The 26,702-nt window shown below is 31.4% G+C and overlaps 1 protein-coding gene across 1 annotated transcript in view; it reads left to right on the forward strand.

The window, feature by feature from the left end:
* LOC145292140 (uncharacterized) overlaps positions 1-26,702 on the forward strand; it is a 159,871-nt gene that overhangs the window by 52,751 nt on the left and 80,418 nt on the right. The window contains exons 2-3 of the mRNA XM_080138262.1: positions 22,009-22,441; positions 25,537-25,678. Coding sequence (XP_079994388.1) covers positions 22,015-22,441; positions 25,537-25,678 — 569 coding nt within the window. The 5' untranslated portion in view covers positions 22,009-22,014. The remainder of the gene's footprint in view (positions 1-22,008; positions 22,442-25,536; positions 25,679-26,702) is intronic.

A 26,702-nucleotide genomic window follows, 5' to 3' on the forward strand; every position in this document is an offset into this window, starting at 1 on the left:
TCTATATTATATATATATATACATATTATATATATATCTATATTATATATATATATCTATATTATATATATATCTATATTATATATATATATCCATATTAGAAATATATATATATATATCTATATTAGAAATATATATATATATATATATCTATATTAGAAATATATATATATATATATCTATATTAGAAATATATATATATATATCTATATTAGAAATATATATATATATATCTATATTAGAAATATATATATATATCTATATTAGAAATATATATATATATATCTATATTAGAAATATATATATATATATATCTATATTAGAAATATATATATATATATATCTATATTAGAAATATATATATATATATCTATATTAGAAATATATATATATATATATCTATATTAGAAATATATATATATATATATCTATATTAGAAATATATATATATATATTAGATATATATATATTAGATATATATATATTAGATATATATATATTAGATATATATTAGATATATATATATATATATATTAGAAATATATATATATATATATATATTAGAAATATATATATATATATTAGAAATATATATATATATATTAGAAATATATATATATATATATATTAGAAATATATATATATATATATATTAGAATATATATATATATATATATATATATATATATATATATTAGAATATATATATATATATATATATATATTAGAATATATATATATATATATATATATATTAGAAATATATATATATATATATATATATATTAGAAATATATATATATATATATATATATATATATATTAGAAATATATATATATATATATATATATTAGAAATATATATATATATATATATATTAGAAATATATATATTAGAAATATATATATATATATATTAGAAATATATATATATATATATATTAGAAATATATATATATATATATATATATATATTAGAAATATATATATATATATTAGAAATATATATATATATATTAGAAATATATATATATATATTAGAAATATATATATATATATTAGAAATATATATATATATATTAGAAATATATATATATATATATTAGAAATATATATATATATATTAGAAATATATATATATATTAGAAATATATATATATATTAGAAATATATATATATATATTAGAAATATATATATATATATTAGAAATATATATATATATATATTAGAAATATATATATATATATTAGAAATATATATATATATATATATATATTAGAAATATATATATATATATTAGAAATATATATATATATATTAGAAATATATATATATATATTAGAAATATATATATATATATTAGAAATATATATATATATATATTAGAAATATATATATATATATTAGAAATATATATATATATATATTAGAAATATATATATATATATATTAGAAATATATATATATATATATATTAGAAATATATATATATTAGAAATATATATATATATATTAGAAATATATATATATATTAGAAATATATATATATATATATTAGAAATATATATATATATTAGAAATATATATATATATATATATATATTAGAAATATATATATATATATTAGAAATATATATATATATATATATATATTAGAAATATATATATATATATATTAGAAATATGTATATATATATTAGAAATATGTATATATATATTAGAAATATGTATATATGTATTAGAAATATGTATATATATATATATATATTAGAAATATATATATATATATATTAGAAATATATATATATATATATTAGAAATATATATATATATATATATTAGAAATATATATATATATATATTAGAAATATATATATATATATATTAGAAATATATATATATATATTAGAAATATATATATATATATATTAGAAATATATATATATATATATTAGAAATATATATATATATATATTAGAAATATATATATATATATATTAGAAATATATATATATATATATTAGAAATATATATATATATATATTAGAAATATATATATATATATTAGAAATATATATATATATATTAGAAATATATATATATATTAGAAATATATATATATATATATATATATAAGAAATATTTCTATATATATATATAAGAAATATTTCTATATATATATATAAGAAATATTTCTATATATATATAAGAAATATTTCTATATATATATAAGAAATATTTCTTTATATATATAAGAAATATTTCTTTATATATATTAGAAATATTTCTATATATATATTAGAAATATTTCTATATATATATTAGAAATATTTCTATATATATCAGAAATATTTCTATATATATATTAGAAATATTTCTATATATATATTAGAAATATATATATATATACTAAATGACTTTTGGATACAAATATGATATAATTTCATATCGTTTCCTCTAATGCATTAACCTGGAAAATTTATTGTATATTTTTGCAAACTTCTTTCCACCATTATGCAAGCGTATGTGTAAAGCGTTCAAATTTAGCGATGTCAACCATTACGCTATAGTGGATAGCGAAATGAATGAGCAATCTGGCTATAGGGCAGTTAAGCTTTCCGCTTTCTGACGTATTTGTTTCCTCACGATGTTGGAGAAAACCAGCTCCCCCCCAAAAGGAGGAGCTCTGGCAGTGTCTCAGTGAATAGCAATTTTTGATATGAAGGCTTTCCTCCTTATTGATCAAAGCTAATTGCCTACAAGACGTCCCAGCCAGGAAAGCCAGGAAGCGCTCGTGTTTGCTTCAATCAGTTTCACTTTATTTATACGAGAAAGACAAACACTGGAAACCATGGATTTTTTTAAAACTCGATCAAAATAAAGATAGAGATGATGTCCATTTGCAAGTCGGAGATATTTCGATCTAGGAAGTATAAGGAAAGTTTCTTTGTCGAGAAGGCCGAGGAAGAAAGTTTTTCGTGGACATGCACGAACGCGCATGCTCATTTGGCCTTTTATATAATAGTCTAGCATGGATGGCCGGCGTTGCGTGGGTGTTTGGAGATGTCTGTTGAGCACAAAATAAAAAAAATTGGTAGTAGGCAGACAGGCTTAAATTCGTGATGCGAAGGCAGAAAAGAAAGTGAAAGAAAAGCCTTACCGCTATGCTATGATGCGACAGGAAGTGAAAAGCCTTCAAATTCGATTAGTTTCGCTTTATTTATACAAAAAAGACAAACACTTGAAAGGATGGGAAGGAGGCAATTTTTTAAAACTCCATCAAAATAAAAATAGAGACAATGACCGTTTTTTAATCGTAGATATTATAATCTAGGAAGTATAAGGAAAGTTCTCCAAAATAGTAATCGATGTGAGAACCTCATTTTCTTTCTTGGACATACAAAAACGCTTGTGGCCATTTTGCCTTTTATATATATATATATATATATATATATATATATATATATATATATATATATTAGCATGGGTGCCCGAGTGTTTGGAGGTGTGTGTTGAGCAAAAAAAAAGGTGGGGGGTAGTAAGAAGGCAGGCTTGAACCCGTACCATGAAGGAGGAAAAGAATGTTAAAAAAACGAATGACGTCTTTGCTGTTACGACCACCGCCAAACCGGAAGTAATGTAGGTTTGACTTAAGGCTAGACAATCAAAAAGAGGGGATGACTTTCGAAAATGACTCCTCCCTGTAGAAAAGTACCCAGTTGAGGGTGAAGAAATTAATGTTTTTAGCCAATTTTTCGGTATTTGTTGTCTGAAAATGATACTGATCTTGGTAAAATCTGTCGCCTCTGTCAAAAGTTTTAGGCAGATATGCAAACATACATACATACATTTATATATTGGTAACTAAAAATTTTGGCTGTCAAAGTTCAATGATTTGACCTTTGAAAACTCTACCAAACTCCTCCAACAATTTTGGGTCTAAACACTTGAAACTTTAGATGTAGGTTCCTTGGACATGGATTAAACTTTTTAACTTGATTTGAACCCAAAACAAAAAATGTTAAGGGTCAAAATTGGGGTCAAAATTAAAAAAAAAAAAATTGACCTCTCAGCCAAATTTTGGTTTAACATTGAAATTTTACATAAAGTTTATTCAATGCAAGCTTTTTAATCGGTTTTTGGCCGAAAATTTGGCTGCCAAGGGGTCAAAGTTCAAAATATTGTACCGTTGCAGTCTCTAGCAATCTATTCAGCCAATTTTGGATCTAAACATTTGAAATTTGACATAAAAGGCATTAAGACATGCAGCAAGCTTTTTAAACAGTTTTTGGGCAACAATTTGGCTGCCAATAGGTCAAAGTTAAAAGAGTTGAACTTTGCAGACTCTACCAAACTCCTCAAATTTTAGACACAAGTCAAATTTTTTAATATATAGTGTATATATATATATATTATATTTTGTTTCTCCATATACTTCAATAGCTTAGTAATATAGAAATACTCATGGTGAAGTAAGCAGAAGCTAAGTGTGCTGATATATATATTCTAATATCGCTTTTAGAGATAATCACTTTTAATCGAGTTAAAAACATCCCAACACCAAACGAAGAAATAGCCTGAACAGAAGTCTAGTTTAAGCTAAATTTCACCAATTATATTACGCTCAAAATGTTTGTGATTGGCTAACAACACAGCTGATTTGCATAGCCAGTGACAAGGATTATTTTACTATTTGTTTACACCCAAGTTTTTTCTGTATTTTTATGAGCTTCACTCATCCTGGGAAATTACAGAAGATATTTTACCGATGAGGATGTCCATTTCAACTGAATGTAGTGGACAATGCCTTTTATTTATCAGCTTCGCCACAGCTGGTTATCCATTTTTTTATTATCTTTATCAAAATGAAGCTGTTGAAAATGATTCCTGTGATGCCATTTACAAACCCCAAAATAAAAATGGTCAATTTGGCTTTGATTTAAGAAAATCATACTTTTCTAAAATTATATCCAAACTTATATCCAAACTTAGAGCCAGATTAAAATGATGGGGAGAGGGGACTTTAGTTTTTGTTAATAAATCTATATATATAAAAGCGAAAATGTATGTGCTTGTGTATATGTTTGGATGTCTGCTAAAAACTTTCGACAGATGCGATGAAAATTCACAAACTCTGTATCACATTGAAGCGCCATCCTTTGCTCGAAAAATATCAAAAAATTGGCCAAAAACGTTAACTTTTTCACCCCGAAATCGACAATTTTCGACGGGGGTGGGGGGTGTCAACAAAAACAGTCCTCTCATGACAATGACCGTTTCTACGCATGTGTCAGATGACGTCGTGACCTGATTTACTTTAAATAGTTCAAAAACCCGAACAAATTTCATGTACATCGCGTTAGCTCAGTTGATTAAGGCCTTGGTTCATTATCTAAACATTTTGGGTTTGAATCGTGGTGTGAGATGTTTTTTATTTATTTTTTTTTTTTTTCGATTTTTTAAATTTAAATATTGAACCAGTGTTATTTAAGCCATTTTCCACGTAACGTTCGTTTTTCTGCTTTTTTTTTTTTTTTTTTTTTTTTTTTTTTTTTTTTTTACTTAGCGACACCCAAAAACACCCGGGTACCCACCGATTTTTTTAAATTTTAATATCGAAACAGACTTATTTAAGCCATTTTTCACGTGTTCGTTTTTCTGTTTTCATTGTTCGTTTGCCTTACGTTAGCTTTTTTTGTGTTTTTTTTTTTTTTTTTGTTTGATCGCCGCGTAGCGGGGAAAACAGAAACTGGCTTCCGCAACTTGACGTTGTCGCACCTGCTAATTTCGGTCAACTTAACACACTTATCGATTCATCTGTTCCCGTGATCGAGGTGATTAAGTCGCAGGTTTTTTTTTTTCCATCTCCTTTCCACCTCCGCGACAAACGTTCGTGGTTCAAGCCTACCTTTATACTAAAACTATTTTTTTTTCTTTTACACTTCCAAACAACCGGCCAACGTTTTTTTTTTTTTAACAGGGTCGTTTTAATCTAACCCCCTCACCACCACCACCACCACCAACACACACCTCCAAACACCCGGGCAACGCCGGGTATCCCCGCTAGTATATAATAAAATAAACATTGTTATAGATCCCTGACAAAGAAGGGATTGGACCTAGTAATTCACTCCCATTTGTCTGTTCACACTTTTCTCAATAACTGCGCCTTGGATTTAAAAAAACAATTTGCACAAACATTAGTCATGATGAAAGTAAACTTTTGCCAGAATGGATTTTCCGGGATAACTCTGATTGCCCCTTTAGGGGCACAATTGCCCCCAAATTGTTCATTGTTCGCACTTTTCTTAATAACCACACCTCAAAGTTTAAAAACTTTTGCACAAGCATTTGTCACTTGTGGAGAGGGACCCTGCATACTTGACTTGTTGCATTTACTTTCGGGACGTTTCATTATTAAATATGCTGGATATTTATTAATTGACAATTATATAAGAAGAAAATCAACCTCTTAAAATTGAAACAGAGCTGAATTAAAACTTGAACATTGATATAGCTTTATCTAAAAGAATATTCAGCTGTTTTTTAATGTTTAGAAGTATTAAGCTAAGTGCAATTTATCATATTGTTTTTTTTTTTTTTGTTGTTTCATTTTACTAGATCACTTGATCTCTATATGAGTTACATAGGTATTCAAATATTCCAGTAAAGTTCTCCTTTACCTTTCAAACATTAAGTTAATAAAGAAGTTGAGAACATAATTTTCCTCTCATTAATTGACAATTTAAATGTTATAGTAGACAAATTCAAAATGTAAGTTTTGTAAGCCAATTAAAACGAATAAACATTTATTTGTTTATTAATCAAAGTACTTTTTGACATAATAACGTCTTCATCAGGATAGACAGTTTTTTTTTTGTTTTTTTTTTCATCTTGTTTATCCCTCCTGGCATGATGCAACTAATTTGGTGTTATCAACGGTGCTTGTAGTCTCTTGGTCTTACCGGATTTCACGATAAGAATTCATCTAGTCTGGAGCGTCCAGCTTAGTGCTGTTACTTGAGGTAACCCCATTTTGGAAAAGGTGCACCATTTCTCGTAAAAACCAGTGTTGGTTAGCCATACTGAGGAGAGCTGTGAATACTATGCAATTTAGAATATTTAGTCAGAGTTTACTTGTAAGCAAAAGTATCCTCATGTCAGGTTGTCCTGACAAACCTCTGTACAAAGAGACCTTTGACATTTGAGGATAATGTCGAGTAGACATTCAAGTTCTCTTGCATATATCTAAGAAAATATGATAATACAATTTTCACAAATTCTACGCATTAAATTAGGTTGTATTTGGCAATAACGTGTCTTTTATCTTCCAAGTGATCTATTGTGCCTGGTTTATCAGCATTGACATATCCTCAAAGAAAATAATCTAATGGGATGTAAACACACGAACGAGATGGCCAGTTAACTGGTTCATTTCATGAAATTATTCATCAAATGTTTCTCTCAGTAAATTGATCGTATCATTTGCAATTTTGCAAATGCTGTTCAGGTGTCAATCTCTTCATGATGAATGATCAATTTGTCAATGTACAATGTTGTTTGTGAAGCTAAAAAAAAAAAAAAAAAATCTTGAATGATAGACTGTTGTTATGTGCTGTGTTGAGCATCATTCATTCATTTTGTATGAATCAGACGATTTTTTTTTTTTTTTTTTTTTTTTTTTACAAAGGCATCACCACATTATCAAGGCCCAGAGGCCACTCAAGGATAAGGGTTAAAGAGTGTACAGTAGCAATTGTTCAATATAGTAATCATTAGTAATGAAAATTTGGTAAATTTAATAACTTATATGGAACGGCTCATCAAGAACTTATTTACTTTAGACTTGAACACAACCATATTGTAGTCAGCCGGAAAGCAGGAAAACGGAAGACAATTCCACAGGCGTGCAGTTCTAAGAAAGAAGCTTTGTTCATGGAATCTACGTTTAGGTTTAGGCACAGATAAAGAGTGGGGGAAATTATTGATAGTGTTTACAGCTAGACGAGTGTTTCTTGTGAAAGTTTGGCGAGGGGGGACCATAGATTGAAGCTCAGTTGAACACTTTCCATGAAAATAACGATACATCAGAGACAAACTCGCAACATCTCTTCTGTGAGATAGAGGTTGCAAGGAGGAGAAAAGGACATCTCCTACGAGGCTACGAAGTCTATTTTGAACTCTATCAAGGCAGGACAAGTCCTTTCTAGCAGCTCCTGCCCAGATGTGGCAACAGTATTCCATCCTTGGACGTACCTGGCTCTTATATAGGTAGAGAATAGCATCAGCAGTGAGATATCTACTGGATCGATAGAAAGATCCCACCATTTTTCCAGCGGCCTTGGCAACAGATTTGATATACGTGTTCCATTTAAGATCAGGAGTAATGGTCAAGCCCAGAAGCTTGTCAAAACTTGAGGCCTCCTGAAGACGAGAGCCATTCATTTCAATTGATGACAAATGTGAATTAGAATGTTGATGATGTAAAGAGAGAAGCTTGGTTTTAGATGCATTAAAAGTAACCAGCCACTCCTTTCCCCATTGTACTACATGCTCAAGATCAGAGGAGAGAGAATTGGAGAGAACTTGGTCGTTTACTGTCTTAGATGTGGTACCATAAATGGTAGTGTCGTCAGCATAAATGTCTACAAATGATGTAAGGATATGATTTGGAAGATCATTAATGTAGATCAGGAAAAGAGTTGGGCCCAGGATGGATCCCTGAGGGACACCGGCATTAATACTGTGAGCTTCTGATTTTTGCCCCTCAACTACTACTCTTATGAACCTATCAGAAAGAAATGATTTAATAATTGAGAAGACTTTTCCAGCTATACCATAGCTAGCGATCTTATGAAGTAAACCTTTATGCCATACCCTATCAAAGGCTTTAGATATGTCAAGAGCAATTGCCCTAGAAAGATTGCCACCGTCGAGAGATTTGCTAATCCTATGCGATATAACTGTAAGGACATCTGCTGTAGATCTAGCAGAACGGAAACCATATTGAGTGTCACTAAGAAGGTTATTTTTGTTGAGATGTTTGATTACTTCTGTATTTAACACAGATTCTAGCAACTTACTCATGACGCAGAGGAGACTTATTGGCCTGTACTGAGAGGGGGATGAGCGATCACCTGAATTCTTAAATACAGGGCATACTGATGAGATTTTCCAGGGAGATGGGAAACTATTCTCCTTAAGACAACGTTTAAACAGTTTTGTAAGTATGGGCGCTAATTCAAGTTGAAGTTTTTTGAGTACTATAATTGGAATACCATCAGGGCCAGTTGCTTTACTCGAATCAAGGTTTTTGATTAGCTTCACAACATCACGTACAGATATACGTATATCACATAGCGTGTTTTCTGATACAGGAGGAAATATTGGAGGTTGGCGGTCTTGGTCACAAAGGGTAGAATTAGCTGCAAAGTTCTTGACAAAGAGTTTGGCTTTGTCTGATGCTGACGAGATTACCTCAGGTCCATTGATAATAGTTGGGATGGAGCACACGCTTCTATTCAGGATTCTGTTTGCTATTTGCCAAAACTGGTGGGAACCAAGCCTCTGCTCAGCTACTTTGGACTTAACAGATTGAGCATACAACACTCTTGCATTCCTTATTACTTTCTTACAATGGTTGCTGGCAGTCCTGAAAACGGCTTTAGTTTCCATACATCTATTACGTTTGAAGCAGTGGAAAAAGTGATTTCTGTGCGCAATGGCAGCAGCACATTCTGGAGAGAACCATGGCTGGCTGTTAGGTTTTTGCTGAAACTTTTTAGAGGGTATGAAATGGTCAATACCTACAATTAACCATTCAGTTAGGTCTAATACTATAGAGGACACATCCTTTTTAAACATGGAATGCAGAGGTAGATCAGATATAAATGTACGGAAGCTATCCCAGTCAGCCTTAGTGTATCGATATACTGTACGATGAAGAGGTACGTCTGGGGACTTATTACATTTCATTTTTATCTTAATTGATACAACAGAGTGGTCGGAAGATCCAAGAGGCGACAGAACAGAAACTGAACATAGTTCAGGGCAAGTTGAGAGAAAAAGGTCTAGTAGGCTCGCATACTGGCCGTCATTATCGGGCACACGGGTAGGTTCCTGAACAATCTGAGTGAGGTCATAGGCAATGGAGAAATCATGACAGAACCTCCCCTCATCATCGGTCTTGTTTGAGTGGGTCAACCATTCGACGTTGTGAACATTGAAGTCTCCACATACGTGAATGTTAGCTGAAGAATAAGTAGAAAGGACTTGGTCAATTTTCTCAGATATGCTTTGAAAGATAGTAACTCCGCTGTTGTGGGGGCGATAGAGAGTAAATATAAATGCAGTAGTGTGAGCTAAAGCAACCCGGAAGCACATATAGGGTAAGTTAGGATCTTCCCTGGAGATGTCCCTCCCACATGGAAAGCTATCTTTAATATAGGCACATATTCCATGCCCATGGCGATCTTGGGGGTCAGATTTAGAAGTTAAGTTAGAGTATCCTGAAATTGCAAACTCATCTAGGGAAATAGCCTGTCCAATGCCAGTTTCACTTAAAAATAAAAGGTCTGGTTTATTCTCCTGTAATTGGGTTTCAACCTCTGGAAGGTTAGAACGAAGACCCCTGATGTTGGAGAAGGAGACATGGTAGTAGGGGTCTACGTTGGAAGTTGGAGAACCGGGTTTAATCGTGTATTTTTTCTTGAAACTTGTCATGATGAAATTTTGGAATTTGTGGACTAGGTCGACAGATTTACTTAGAGCAGGACAAAGAGGGGAAATTAAGAGAGAAAAAGAAACGAAGAATTTTTTTTTTTTTTTTATTTGTAGCTAATGATAAGGTAAAGCCGTAACAATTACCCACTAGTATGGCATCGAGAGGTCCCACCAGAAGCTACTGCATGGTCCAGAATCCATTCACCAAATGGCAATACAGCAGCCCCAGTACTTTGCACCTGCTGATAGGACAGCCTCCTTAGTGGTTAATTCAAGGTTCGGGTCCCTGACTATCAGGCGGATAACGTCAGCCCAGACAAAACGTTTACCTCCAGCACCCTTACTAGTGACATGGCTACAAGGATAGACATAGAAACAGAAAATTTCCGCCATCTCAGCCAACTGTTCGCAAAAATACTGCCAACCTAGAAAACAGCTTTTTCTTCTCCCTTTGTCCGAAAAATCACTCATTTAAAAAAATGAGGACTGAGGGACAAATAAGAAGAAGCGAGAGTAACAGGAGCTGCCGATAACGCATCCACATTGCGTTTTCTACTCTCCATTAAAAAAAAAAAACAAAAAAAAAAAAAACTATTAAGTATTGTACTTAATAAAAGTCCAACGGACGTGTTTAAGGGAAAGTATGGTGATAGATTCCCCTCACACGAACTAAAAATGAGTATAATTCGTAATTTTTGCGATCAACTCGGTAGATAAATAAACATATGTACGAGGGGGAAAAAAAAAAAAAAAAAAAAAAAAAGCTAGCATTTAATAAAACAGAAATACACAAATTAAATACTGAAATAAAATGGAGTTGTTAATATTTTAAATCTAAAATAAAAAGCATGATTGAAATCACTTATCTCAACAAAAACAATTCCGTCTCCAAATTGCAAACTGTATTGAAAGAAATTCAGTTAGTAGCGTTCAAAACATTTTTTTTGAAATCAGCCGTTAAAAGAAAATCGTGATTTTATTCTGAACTTAAGCTAGTAACGTTTTAAGAAGCTTACGATATAAAAGAAAAGGCTGATGGGGGGGGGGGTTCTTCCGAAAGTAAGTTGGTGCCGTTATAAGTAATTTCGAGATAAGATGGAAGCCGGTATTGGACTAGAAAAAAGCTAGCATTTAATAAAACAGAAATACACAAATTAAATACTGAAATAAAATGGAGTTGTTAATATTTTAAATCTAAAATAAAAAGCATGATTGAAATCACTTATCTCAACAAAAACAATTCCGTCTCCAAATTGCAAACTGTATTGAAAGAAATTCAGTTAGTAGCGTTCAAAACATTTTTTTTGAAATCAGCCGTTAAAAGAAAATCGTGATTTTATTCTGAACTTAAGCTAGTAACGTTTTAAGAAGCTTACGATATAAAAGAAAAGGCTGATGGGGGGGGGGGTTCTTCCGAAAGTAAGTTGGTGCCGTTATAAGTAATTTCGAGATAAGATGGAAGCCGGTATTGGACTAGAAAAAAGCTAGCATTTAATAAAACAGAAATACACAAATTAAATACTGAAATAAAATGGAGTTGTTAATATTTTAAATCTAAAATAAAAAGCATGATTGAAATCACTTATCTCAACAAAAACAATTCCGTCTCCAAATTGCAAACTGTATTGAAAGAAATTCAGTTAGTAGCGTTCAAAACATTTTTTTTGAAATCAGCCGTTAAAAGAAAATCGTGATTTTATTCTGAACTTAAGCTAGTAACGTTTTAAGAAGCTTACGATATAAAAGAAAAGGCTGATGGGGGGGGGGGGTTCTTCCGAAAGTAAGTTGGTGCCGTTATAAGTAATTTCGAGATAAGATGGAAGCCGGTATTGGACTAGAAAAAAGCTAGCATTTAATAAAACAGAAATACACAAATTAAATACTGAAATAAAATGGAGTTGTTAATATTTTAAATCTAAAATAAAAAGCATGATTGAAATCACTTATCTCAACAAAAACAATTCCGTCTCCAAATTGCAAACTGTATTGAAAGAAATTCAGTTAGTAGCGTTCAAAACATTTTTTTTGAAATCAGCCGTTAAAAGAAAATCGTGATTTTATTCTGAACTTAAGCTAGTAACGTTTTAAGAAGCTTACGATATAAAAGAAAAGGCTGATGGGGGGGGGGGTTCTTCCGAAAGTAAGTTGGTGCCGTTATAAGTAATTTCGAGATAAGATGGAAGCCGGTATTGGACTAGAAAAAAGCTAGCATTTAATAAAACAGAAATACACAAATTAAATACTGAAATAAAATGGAGTTGTTAATATTTTAAATCTAAAATAAAAAGCATGATTGAAATCACTTATCTCAACAAAAACAATTCCGTCTCCAAATTGCAAACTGTATTGAAAGAAATTCAGTTAGTAGCGTTCAAAACATTTTTTTTGAAATCAGCCGTTAAAAGAAAATCGTGATTTTATTCTGAACTTAAGCTAGTAACGTTTTAAGAAGCTTACGATATAAAAGAAAAGGCTGATGGGGGGGGGTTCTTCCGAAAGTAAGTTGGTGCCGTTATAAGTAATTTCGAGATAAGATGGAAGCCGGTATTGGACTAGAAAAAAGCTAGCATTTAATAAAACAGAAATACACAAATTAAATACTGAAATAAAATGGAGTTGTTAATATTTTAAATCTAAAATAAAAAGCATGATTGAAATCACTTATCTCAACAAAAACAATTCCGTCTCCAAATTGCAAACTGTATTGAAAGAAATTCAGTTAGTAGCGTTCAAAACATTTTTTTTGAAATCAGCCGTTAAAAGAAAATCGTGATTTTATTCTGAACTTAAGCTAGTAACGTTTTAAGAAGCTTACGATATAAAAGAAAAGGCTGATGGGGGGGGGGTTCTTCCGAAAGTAAGTTGGTGCCGTTATAAGTAATTTCGAGATAAGATGGAAGCCGGTATTGGACTAGAAAAAAGCTAGCATTTAATAAATACTGAAATAAAATGGATTGTTGAGATTCATTTCTATGATATCTTTCTAGTTAAAATTTTTTCTAAAAAATTCAGTTGGAAACTTTTCCAGGTAAAGAATTAATCCAGTCAGGATCAGTATCACCTAGTTGTCTTCTTGTGACAAGACAGAAAGCTATCACCAAAGAATTCAAAGAGATTCAGTATATTTTATAAAACAATTCTGGTGTTGGATTGGTTCATTCTTATCACTTATGGTTATAAGTAAAATCATCCAAGTCTTTGTAGTTATACCTTTTCAGTATGCCAAAATATTGCAACAGATCACATGAAGGTTGGCAATATCCCTGTAAATGAAAGTGTTTCTTTGGAATGAACTGAATTAAAATTTGGCAGACTCGGGTTGTCAGTCTGTGTTATTAACCACTTAGCCCACCCCTCCTAGTGTTGTTGTGACAGAAACCGATCCTAATGAACTGACATTGCTGCACTGGCAAAAATGCGTTTCACTAGTGAGATGGGGCTAAGTATACATTCTATACATTGGATGGGTAGGCTGAATGAGTGAAAAACTTGCAGGTAGTGAGTTCTGCCATTTGCACAGTCAAGAGTGTCAAACAAAAATATGGCTTTAGTGATGGAATCATGCACCTCGGAGTTCGGTTGTGGTGCAACTGCTTTATAATTGTCATTTCAGTTTACACTTAAACTGATAAGAGGGCTATCCTGTTCTACCAAAATCTTAAAATAGAACTAACCTTTATTCCAGATGCCAATATATTTTTGTTAAATGTCTGATACTTATGATTTCATTTTAAAGGTCAAATTTTAGCATAATGAATTTAAAAATTAAAAAGTGAGAGAGCCAGCTGACCAGTTTCGCACCTCGCTCAAAAGAGCTAAATCAAGGTATAATTACGATTTAAAAAAAAAAAAAAAAAAAAAAAAATACAATTTAGCTCTGTTGAGCAAAGTGCGAAACTGTTCAGCTGATTATTTTCACTTTATATTTTTAAATTCATTTTGTTAAAATTTGATCTATATTTAGCTATTATAAAATTCTGTACCTCCAAAATATATTCGTTCATATTTATATATATATATATATACACACACAGTGCTACCAAAAAGAAAGTCCGCACTTGTCATTTTTTCAAAAACCGCAAATTTAAGCTCAATTGAATGTAACTGTTTAAACAACTCCTGTGATTCGCCTTTTATTCCTCTATAATTTTACATGTTCATATTTGACTTTTAATTGAAGTATCCTAGTGTTCACGTCAATTTAAAAAATTAACTTCAAATCTGTACTGTACTGCTTATCATCACTGCCTAGCCTATTGAACTTGCTTTCATTGATAAAAATCACTTTTGGTAAATGTGAAGAGTCATGATCTTCATTACATCTGATGAAGTCCAGACGACGCTTTCTGTTCTTTACAGAAATCATTGGCTTGTGTCTTGGAACGCAGCTTGGCAAATTAAATTCCTTGAATCTGTTCTTAACTGTAGAAAGAGAGCACTTTTTAACAAGATTACACTGTTGTTGGATTTAAGGAGCTGTTTCAAATCTGTTTCTGAGGCTGCGGATCTTGATAGCATTGTCTTCCCTGTAAGAAGTAACTCTAGGATGACCAGATTTAGGGGCATCACGAACACTGCCAGTGTTTTGGTGCTTTTGTGCAGTCATTCGTACCATTTTCTCATCACATTTCACACACACACACACACACACACATATATATATATATATATATATATATATATATATATATATATATATATATATATATATATATCCCCATAATGTTATAAGGCGATATATTTCATGAATCAATTTTCAGTATTTATTTGAATAATACTTAATACATGAGTTGAGCTTGGTAGTAAATTATGAGCATATATTTATGGCAATTAAGTTAGGCTAAAATGCATTTTGGTCTGACAATTCCTTATGATTGAATGTAGAAACCTCTGTGTAGCTTAATTATATATTATACCAGAAAAAAATGTAAACCGTGGGATTACCCATTGAGCTCAATTTAAATTGCTTGAATCAGGAAAGAAGTTGGATTGCAAACCCAGTTAAATATAAAAAGATAAAATCCCAAATTAGTCCCCCTTCTATCTCTTTCTTTGAGTTAACTAGTATTACTACTGGTGGTAATGTCTCTTTTTCTTTATAAAGAACTATTTCAGTCTTTTTATTCTTTATTACCTTTGGCAGATTAATGCCAGTAAGAGTGATATAAACTAAGAACAAGAGTGAACAAGATTCGCATCATATACAATGATTCAGGGTGAATGAAATATGTAGACATTTAGTAAGAGATGGATCACTTGATTAATTGCAAGTGTCAGCTAATTAGAACACTTCAAGTAGAAGTTGATTTTTTCCAATCATAATTAAGTTCCAACGGTGACAATTATCTTAGCATATATTTTGTGATTAAAATATACAGGAAAAAAAAAAAGTTTTATGGAAACCAACGTTGATTAACTCAGATTTTGGTACTCTAATAGATACAAGCTTTCTTGGAAGACCTGCATATAATTTATCATCTCTGAGTGTCATTCTCCAACACTTAAACAGTAAACCTCCTTGTTATACTAATTTTAGAGAATTCCTAATATTAACCTAATATAAAGCTCCAATTGTAAATAAAAACTTTCAAAATGTTATCTACATACAAGCTGAATATCCTATCTTAAATTACATATCTACTTCATAATATCATCCTCACACATATATAAATATTTTTTTCATTTTAATAGAATGAAAATATAAAAACTAAAATAATAAAAAATAAATGACATATATATATTTACTCTTATGCATCCCAAACAACGCATAGTGTCACTTGGATGTAAGAGGTTACTATTTGGGACCATATCTACAGGGACACTATGTAGGGAGTTGAGCATCAAGCTGTTTGTTCAAATTACATTTGAACTTCTGCATGTATGTACAGTCAGGGAAGCAGAAGACTGGAAAGGGAATTCCAAAGTTTAGTAGCTTGAGGGAAGAAGGCTTTCCGGCATATAAGGATCTCTTCAGTGAAGGGGTGGGATTTTGCTGCTTTTCGGATTAGAAGTATTTATGTTGAGGGGTCACAAGTGCTATAATTTCATCAGAGCACATTCCATACTTCAACCAATTACACGAGTAACGAAATATACATTCTGTGTTTAAAAAAAATTTAATTTATTTTTTCACCCTTCATGTCATACGTATCTATCATCATCTTGGGTTTCCTGTCTCTTTTCCGTACTGACATATGTTGCACATCAATAATCTTTCTTGATCTTTTCTCACGAGCTTCCAATTATTCAAACTGCACAGTCTGAAGTTTGACAAATATTTTTTGGAAGTCATTTCATTAAGTGAGGCTAAAATTTTATAGTTGGATTTCCTTCCTGATGTCGACTCGGTTAGGTGATAGAGGAACAGGTTTTTATGGAAATCAAAAAAGGCTGCTCGCTCATAAGATCTCTTGTATAATATCCTGATGAAGACCTGTAAGTTGAGAAGGCAATTCTGGATATTTATCGATTTAAACGACTTTTTATTTTGAAACTTGTTGGAAATAAAAGGTGTTACTTAATCTGAAGATCCCCCACAAATAAAAAAAAATTTTTTTTTTTTTTTCAATTATTTATTATATTTTAAAAAAAATTACTTTCACTATTAATTATTTCTGTAAATAAACTTACTTCAATAAAAAATAATCAGTTTTTGGATATTCTTATGTGTTGACCTACATTTTTGTTAGCGTCTTCAGATTAAGTAACACTGTTTACCTCCAACGACTTTCAAAACCGGAAGTCGTTTGGATCAGCAAATATACAAGAACCTGTTGAGAACTTAATTAAGGTGATTGTGGATGTGTTTTTTTGTATTTTCTTATTATTGAATCGTCACTTACTAATTGAGATAGAGAGATTGACAGTTGAATTATGAATACAATGTGAAAATTGAAAAGCTCTATATACTGTGCAATACAAAATAGTTGCTCCAGAATACATCAATTTTTCCTCTTTTGTCAAAAACATCACTCATGGAATGTGAGGACTAGAGGATAAAATGGAGGAGTCAAAGAAAAATAATGCTGTCAAAAGTAAATTCAAGTTTTATTTTCTATTCTCCGTAATATTTTATTCCTTATCTCAAAAAACTGAGAAAATGTTTTAAATCTTTGAAAAAGCTAAAAAAAAAATGTAACCGATACAAAAAGACATACTATAAATTTTCATTTCAGTTACCACGAAAAAGTCAATCCACAATCATGATCTTTTTTCTTATTATTAATATATAAGTGAATATTTATATTTACTTTTTTGCCTTTGTATGATAAAAAAATGATTGTGAATTAACTTGTAACAGGAATAAAATTTACAGTATATATACTCTGAAGATGATAATATATCGTCATTTAGCTTATTATTCAAAACAATTTTGACTATTTTATAAGAAATATATCCCTTAAAAAATATACACTCTTATATTCACTCGAGATGTACTTGCCCAGGATGCACTGAATTCATTTTGGTTTTTAATTTTTGTTTGTAACCATATTTTAAAACTTTATACAATTCTTACTGCATTTTTCAAGAGACCTGCCTTTTCTTTGTTTAGAAATGATAATTTGCTGTGTATCTAGTAATGTTGTTTACCAGTTTAATTGTCAGTGTGATGTTGGTCATACTAAGGGGAGGACTTCCTTGCATTAGCTAACCCACATAAACCAGAACGTTCCATTCAAAATCCGACAAGGAACGGCAGGATCTTTGTGTCACTGTGTCTCCTTGACCTTGGACATTGCCATTAAACAGCACTTGGTTGAAAATTGTTGCTGTACCAAAACCTGTAATATATATATATATATATACAGTCCTGGTCAAACTCATAAGACCACTTAAGAAAGTAAGCATTTACGCATATTATCGAGTTTTTAATCAAACAAATGGTTGAAACCATTGCCAAAAGGGAAAATATGATGGAAAAAAAATGAAATCTGCTTCATTCGAAACCTTAACCCTGATCTAATAATTATTTTTTTAAAAACAATTTTTTCACCTGGTCAAAATGATAAGACCACTTTAATAAAATCGGCTAGTTTTGAAAAAATGAATACGAAAAGCTTTCTATGTTACTAAAAGCAACTTGTTAGTGGATAAAACACATCTTACTAAATTATAAATGGCAAAAAGGAAACCATTATCAGAGTTTGAGAGAGGAAGGATCTTTGAGCTTAATAGGGGTGGACTCTCCCATAGATCCATTGCAAACAAAGTGAATCGTAGCAAAACGGTCATCACAAATTTTTTAAGAAATCCAGATCAATATGGGCACAAAAAGAGTCCAGGTCGACTAAAAAAAATAACCCCATCACTGGATCGCCATATCAGAAGTTTAAAAAAAAAACTCCAGTATGAGCTCAAGTCGATTGAAAAGCCAAACAGCAGCAGAATGTAGTCCTAAAACCATCAGAAGGCATCTGAAAATGAAGGGTTTCAATCATTTAACAGTCAATCTTGAACAGCACAAAACTAACCGACTTAAATATGCCGCCAAATACCAGACTTGGAATGAAGAGAAGTGGGAAAATGTAATTTTCTCTGATGAGAAAAAGTTTAATCTAGATGGTCCAGATGGATTTCAACGCTATTGGCATGATAAAAATTTGCCCAAAGAGACTTTTTCAACTCGGCATAGTGGAGGAGGGTCTTTAATGATCTGGGGTGCTTTCTCATCAGCTGGGACCCTAAAGTTGCAAGTAGTGAAAGGCTGGCAAACATCATTGAAGTACATTTCAATGCTTGAAAATGCTTCTATCAGGACTGAAGGTCTACGGCTGTGTGGAAGAAATTGAATTTTCCAGCAAGACAACGCTGCGATACACACTTCTCGACAAGCACGAGAATATTTTCTTCAAGTAATATAGAATTGTTAGATCATCCAGCATGTTCTCCAGACCTCAGTCCCATTGAAAATCTTTGGAGATGGATGGCAAAAGAAGTGTTCAAGGATGGAACCCAGTATGATTCGATAAAGGAACTTTCTGATTCAGTTTTCAGTATATGGGATAAAATTTCTTCGCAACTGATAAAAAACTTAGTTGCAAGCATGCCGAAGAGAATTTTTGAAGTAATTCGTAATAATGGAGGCTATACTAAATACTGAGACCTTTTTTAGTAATTTATAATTGCCTTTTGTTAGATAAATTATCATTGGTCTTATCATTTTGACCAGGGGAAAATGTTTTTTTTTTAAATAATTATTAGATCAGGGTTAAGGTTTCGAATGAAGCAGATTTCATTTTTTTTCCATCATATTTTCCCTTTTGGTAATGGTTTCAACCATTTGTTTGATTCAAAATTTGATAATATGCATAAACGCTTACTTTCTTAAGTGATCTTATGATTTTGACCAGGACTGTATATATATATAATGTAACTCATATGAAAATCTATTTATGGCAAGTAAGCTATACAGAAACGTTCAGGTTTCATTTCCGAAGGAAATCGTTGGGCTTGATAATAGTAATATTACTATTAAGCACTACTTGCATATTGACTGTTAGAGTAAATACTGTGTGTGTATGTATATATATGTATATATGGCATAAACACATTGACACACTGGTTCTCATTAGATCATCAAAGTTAAGCAATGATTAGCCTGGCCAGTATAAGATGGGTGATCATTTGAGAATACTAGACTCTTTACGCATTGTGCTGGAACATAGGAATTTTCAGGTTAGTGTCTGGAGCACATTTGAAACCACCGGGAGAGATGCATCCTCAGTCTTCATTAAGCCATGCATCTAGGAGAAGGAAAACTCGGATATAAAATTTGAGTTCTGCTGTCTGCTCTATCTTGTGGCAATCATTTGCATTGGCCAAGTTTAGCAGTGGTTCCAAATATATGAATGGTTCTACACATACTATAAACAACTTCCTGATAAAATTATCTCTGAGATGGGAATATTTGCTGATGACACTACTTTCTATAACAGACATGAGGAGAAAACAAATGAGTACATATTTAAGGAAATGGCTAAAACTCTAGAGGAAGATCTCCAGTTTGTAGTGGAATACCACCAAGTCTATTTCCTTCAATAATTACAAGAAACCTTTTCAACCACTGATTTCCATGGCTAAAGATACACTACCTGAAAGTACTTCCGTTAAGCTACTAGGCTTAACATTCGCAAACATGAATTGGAACAAATACATTGAGCTAATTGCCAAGGCTGCTGCAAGAAAGGTGAGCTTTCTCTATCGTGTTAGGTCACTCACACCTGAGAGTATCCTGTATCTCTATAAATCTACTATTCATTCATGCCTGGAATATTGTCACATCTGAGTTGGAGCATCTGCCACTAGTCTCTCGCTCCTAGATAGGGTATAAAAAAGAGTTGCCAACATAATAGGTCCCACGCTGTCAACCAAACTCCAACATCCCTGTGCCTGTTTTACAAGTACTTTAATGGAAGGTGCTCAGGTGAACTCAAAACACTTGTGCCCCCTCTACATAAATGCCCCTGACAAATCCAGCAGGCAGCAAAATCCCACCCCCACACTGTAGAGATCCCTAGATGCCAAAAAGCCTTCTACTCAATTAGCTTCTTCTCTCAAACTGCTAGACTTCAGAATTCCTTCCTAGGCTCTTACATTCCCTGACTGTATTGACATGCAGAAGTTCGATCAAAGCGAATAATAGCATTTTTTTTATATTCAATATCAATACCATTGTCTACTCTTTTTCACACCAGAAGGATATTTCATTTAATCATTTCTAACATGATGTTGGCAGCCATTGATCTTGATAAAATTCTTTTTTAAATATTATATGTCCACTCACCTAGACACTCCATCCATTTTAACCAACAATAGAAAATCTAACGGTTTTTGAGTTAACTGTAAACCTCCCTGATTATATAAGGGCAAATGTCTCTGTCTAGCCAAAGCTTGAAAAATGCACAACAAGCACCAATAAAGTTGGTACTTTTTAACTGACATAACTCTGAATATGTAATGTCTAAAATTTAAAAAGATTCATTATTTGGGGGTCAAATGGCCATTTGTATTATTTAATGTTAAGATGAACATACCTCTTTTAATGTTGTGTCCAGAGAAGCAACTCTCAATTTTTTTTTTTTTTTCAGAGTTATTTTTCTTAAACCGATTTGAAGTGTGTGGATAGAGGTTATGTTACACTTTTACCATGGCAATGCTGGGTAGTTTTGCTAGTATACATAGAAAAAATATCATTCTTATGAAATTTCCACATGCATGTCGATCATGTTTCAATAGATAAAAAAATTGTGTGCCCATCAACATTTATTTTCTTTTTCTTTTTCCAGGATAGCATGGGTGTGAGGAAGGTCCTATTTCCATGTGACCTTCCCCACTGGAATCTTGTAAGCCAGCAACTGTTGCAACTCCGGTTTTACTGCCATGGCTCAGGGGCCACGCCACAAGGTTTGTCTCAACTCCATCATCAAGTGTACTTGCAGAACAAATGCAAGAGTACGTCTGCATCCTCCTCCTTCTCTGGGGGAGGAACCACCACCAACGCGACGTGTGGTAGGGGCTGCTCTGCTGACCAAAACAAAGAAAACATGGAGGGTCAGCAATGTGTGTATCAAGGACTCGTGCTCTTTCTGGAGCAGGTGGCCAGTACGGACGAAAAAGAACGTTTCTTGCATTTCATTTTTCCAGCCATTGTCGATATGGCTTGTGCCATTGATAAGCTCCTGCCTCATGAAGGGATTCCTCTCTGCAAAAAGCAATCGAGTAAGTAAAGATAAAAAAACATACTGCTTCTGCTGTCCAGTGTAGACCTAAAATTCATTGTACCCGAAGATTGGTTATAACTGAAAAAAATTTGGAATAATCTACTCTTTATGACATTGATTGATTTCCAATTAAACATTGGACCTCAGTTTTAGGACTAAGCAAAACTAAGGGAGATAATTTTCTTAAAATATTTCTTTTTTTAAATAAAAATTTTAAAAGTTAAACTAACATACTCAGTTTTTCAGTTTTTGTCCAGAATTCCCCCTATATTAGGAAAAAGGTGAGGGGGGGGGAGAAACAGTTAAAAATGTGGTGCAATTTAAAGAAAATATTGATTGGTTAAATGTAGAAATGCAAGTGAAATAGTTCAAAAGTAATTGTAATCATACAAGTGGTTGATCTGTAAACATAAGTAAATTCCAGAAGTGAAGATGGTTTTTTGATATTGCGGTATAAGAATTTTTTCAAGGAAAAACGTTTTGTTGTGAAAAAGTTAATATTAGCCAAACAATGAGAGAAAAACATCAAACTCGTTCACTTCCATAGGCCAAGAAATCTAAAATCTACATCTAACCAATCCATATTTTCTTTAGTTTGTACTACATTTTCAACTTTTTCTTCATTGTATCTGGACTTCATTTGAAATATCCTTTTCACATATGTATTTCTGCATTATTAACTTTTATACAAATATGACTTGTCTCATATCTTGAAGTTTTCAACTAGCAAAATTATAGCTTATCTATGAATATTATTTTCCTAACTACTTTCCTCTGAAGATAAGAGCCATTCCTTGAAACTCCATGGAATAAGGAAAATTTTAACTTTTTGACTCGTATTCTCTGTCGAATAATAAATTCTTGTAAATTTTAATTTACAGGGTTTAAATTGATTTTCTTATATCTAAGCTTAGCAAATGGAGTCAAAGGTGGCTTTGTGGTTGAGTTCGAATCTCCCAACCGATAGGAATTGTCACTCCTACACATGATTGTGAAAACATGAAACACTAGTGTCTGTATTTATAAAATAAATAAATAAATAAAAAATAATTATTATTTATAATTATAATCCATATGCTATACAGTTGTTTGGTTTTCTCTTGCTCTGACATTGATATTAAAAGCCTATTTTTTTATACTGCTTCCCCACGAGAGCAATATGTAACACAAGGTCGTTTTTAAGTGGGGGAAAACCAGCTCTCCAGAAAGGGGCACCTTTTCAGTAGGAAAAAATAAAAATTGCATTAGTATAGAAGGGTTTACTCTGCTTTAACTAAGAACAAATTAACTTGAGTGCAGCATCAGAACAGATACTGCACTTGGATCTAAAATATTTAATTTATTAACCTTTATATTAATACAATGTTTTGGATCTGAAGGCCAGATCTTACTTTTTCTATTTAAAAATTATTAAAACAAACATAATATACTCAGTCATAAATATCCAAGCGATTACATGAAGGTTAACTAGTTTGCATATTCCTTTGAAAAACAAGCATTAATTAATTAGTTATATATTTTTATAGTTTCTTATTAAATGATTGGTTTCATTTCACTATTATGCTAAATTCAATTTATGTATAGTTTCTACATTCTGCATAATTGCGTAGGATTTTAGATGAAAGTGTTCGAGCACACAGAAATATGTGACCGTATCAGTGTGTATGCGAAAAGTCTCTACCAAACCCCTCTACAATATAGTAGTCAATAGAAAATTTGCTCTATAATAATATGAAATCTACATAAATTAAAATATATTAAGCATATTTTATGACTGGGCAATGCAGGGTGGCTTGCTAGTGTGTGTGTGTGTATGTATATATATATATATATATATATATATATATAAAGGAGATTAGAACAATAGTCTAAAGAGCTGAGTGTATTTCAATGTAACAGTGAAATTACTAGTTTAATTAAAATACAGGAAAGAGAAAGTGCTCGTTGTAATTTAGATATATAAATAAGCTCGATAGGTAAATATCCTAGAGCTAATTCAATATTAAGTAATGTGATTGATAATTTAAAATTTAAAAATCGAATTATAATCAAATTAAAAATCCGTTTCATAAGAAGGAACAACAACAAAATCAATTATCTGTACAATCGTTTCGGAAAACAATGCTTTTTATTGTGGTAGACATCAAGTTACGGATAATAATTATTACATATAGTTTTTTAATAAGCAAGGTCTCCTCGTCAGCAAATTTTGAAGGGTTTTTATTAAATTTAAAGACACCATAAATAAACCTAGCATTAAAAGTAAGGCAGATGTATCTTTTAATTTTTCGCCTTTTGAAATAAGGAACTATGGTTAAAATACTCATTTAGATGTTTGCTATAGCTTTTTACCTTATTGAAATATATATATATATATATATATATATATATATATATAAATGATCTTGCCTGTCTATACAGAACAGTCTCTATCAAACTAGACTCCCAATTTTTAGTCTACAAACTTACAACTTGATATATGGAACATTCGGACTTGCGGAACAAAATAGATTTGCTTTTTAGCCAGAAAAAAGAGCTGCTAAGGGGTAAAAATTGAAAAATTGGCACTTGGTAGGCATAGTTCAATATAATGTGTATGCTCTACACATGTGCAAATATACATTTATAAGTTTAACTGTGTTAATTTATCAAGTTTTGATATGGGTGTGTCATTAGTAGCAAATACTAAACAGCTAAATCGTCTGTGTACCTTTTACTTATGCTTTGCTTAGTCTCGATTTACTTACCTCACCATGAGGATAGAATTAGACATGAAGTCAGTTTTTAATGTGTGTGGAGGAGGATCCATCTCCCCCAAAACTCTGGATTGGGACAAAAATAAAAATGGTTTCAGTTTAAAACGATTTCTTCTTCACTGACTGAGGACAGATACAGCGCAGTTTTAAAACATGTAATACACTCTGATCTTGTTGGAATAATTTTTTTATATTTTTATGTTTATAGCTGTATTGATATCTAATTTTTATGCCTTTGTTCATGCAACAATTTATCTTTGCATATTATTTTGTGTTCATGTTGCTTTTTTATTTTTTTAAATTTTTATTTTTTTAACTAATTTTGTTTCTTTCTTAGCCAACAGTGTGGTGCTCAGTCGAAACTTAATATCATCCATCATTTCTTGTGCATTTTTGTGCTTATTTCCTGAACGAAAAAAAGATAAAACATCGCGATTGAACAACATAAATTTCACTAACTTCTTCCAGTTCCTGCCACTGTAAGTAAAAGCTAGTTGTTTTGATTTTTTTTCATCTTTTTTATTTCTTTTAAAGTTTAGAACAGTGATGGCCAACCTATGCCATATTACAAGTTGAATAATACTGCTGTGCTTAAACAAATGCTGCTAATGTGTACAATATGGTATATTTGGTTGTCCAGCATTCCTCCGATATTAAAAAACAAAAATATCTTTGTACATACCTGTGATAGAACAAAAAGGTCATATTTAAAAAGTTACATAAATTGATCAAAACAATTTAAAATGATTAATGATAAGTCATAGCCATTACAAGACTGATTTTGATCTTGAGTTTGAATTATCTTGTTTGTTTATTCAAGATGGTTGAGCAAGACACTCCGTCCTCGCTTCTTCGTAAAATTTGATTTTCTTAGTTAAAAAAAAACAAACTACTTGATCAATTTATATGATTTTTGGAATATGACATCTTTGTTCCGTTACAGATGTATGCATCATACAGATTTTTCTTTTTGTTTGTTTTTAATACAGGAGGAATTCTGGACAAGAATGTATATTTTTATTGCTTGCTTGGGACAAATAAAGGGCAGAAGGAGCACGAGAATTGACAGATTGATCTTTCGAATTCGATAAACAGTAGACTTTGATCTTAATTTGGACTAGTTTGCATAACTGTTTTGGACATTTATGTATCCACTTGTAAACATCCATTGTGGAATTTCCATTTTGCTGCCAATTTGAAAAGATCATTTATTGTTGTTAATTTAGTGATCCGTGTATTTCCCTCTGCGAATGACTTTTGCAGGGTTTTTAACATCAAATTATGAGATATTTATTTTCCAGACAGTTATGACACTATCAATCAACCAGGATTTCTTTTGTTTTTTTTTCCTTGCTGTTATATGTTCAATAACAAAAGTCAAAACCTCTATACAGATATCCGGGGTGTATATATGTACTGGTCTTTTATGCACTTTCCGCTTTTCATGGTCACTTCTTTTAGTCAATGCTGTTTCATCTAGTTCATTGGTTGCAATAGAAATAA

Source organism: Euprymna scolopes, chromosome 13 (assembly GCF_053919585.1).
Source record: "Euprymna scolopes isolate OS-2025 chromosome 13, ASM5391958v1, whole genome shotgun sequence".
In the NCBI taxonomy this organism is placed as follows: Eukaryota; Metazoa; Mollusca; class Cephalopoda; order Sepiida; family Sepiolidae; genus Euprymna; species Euprymna scolopes.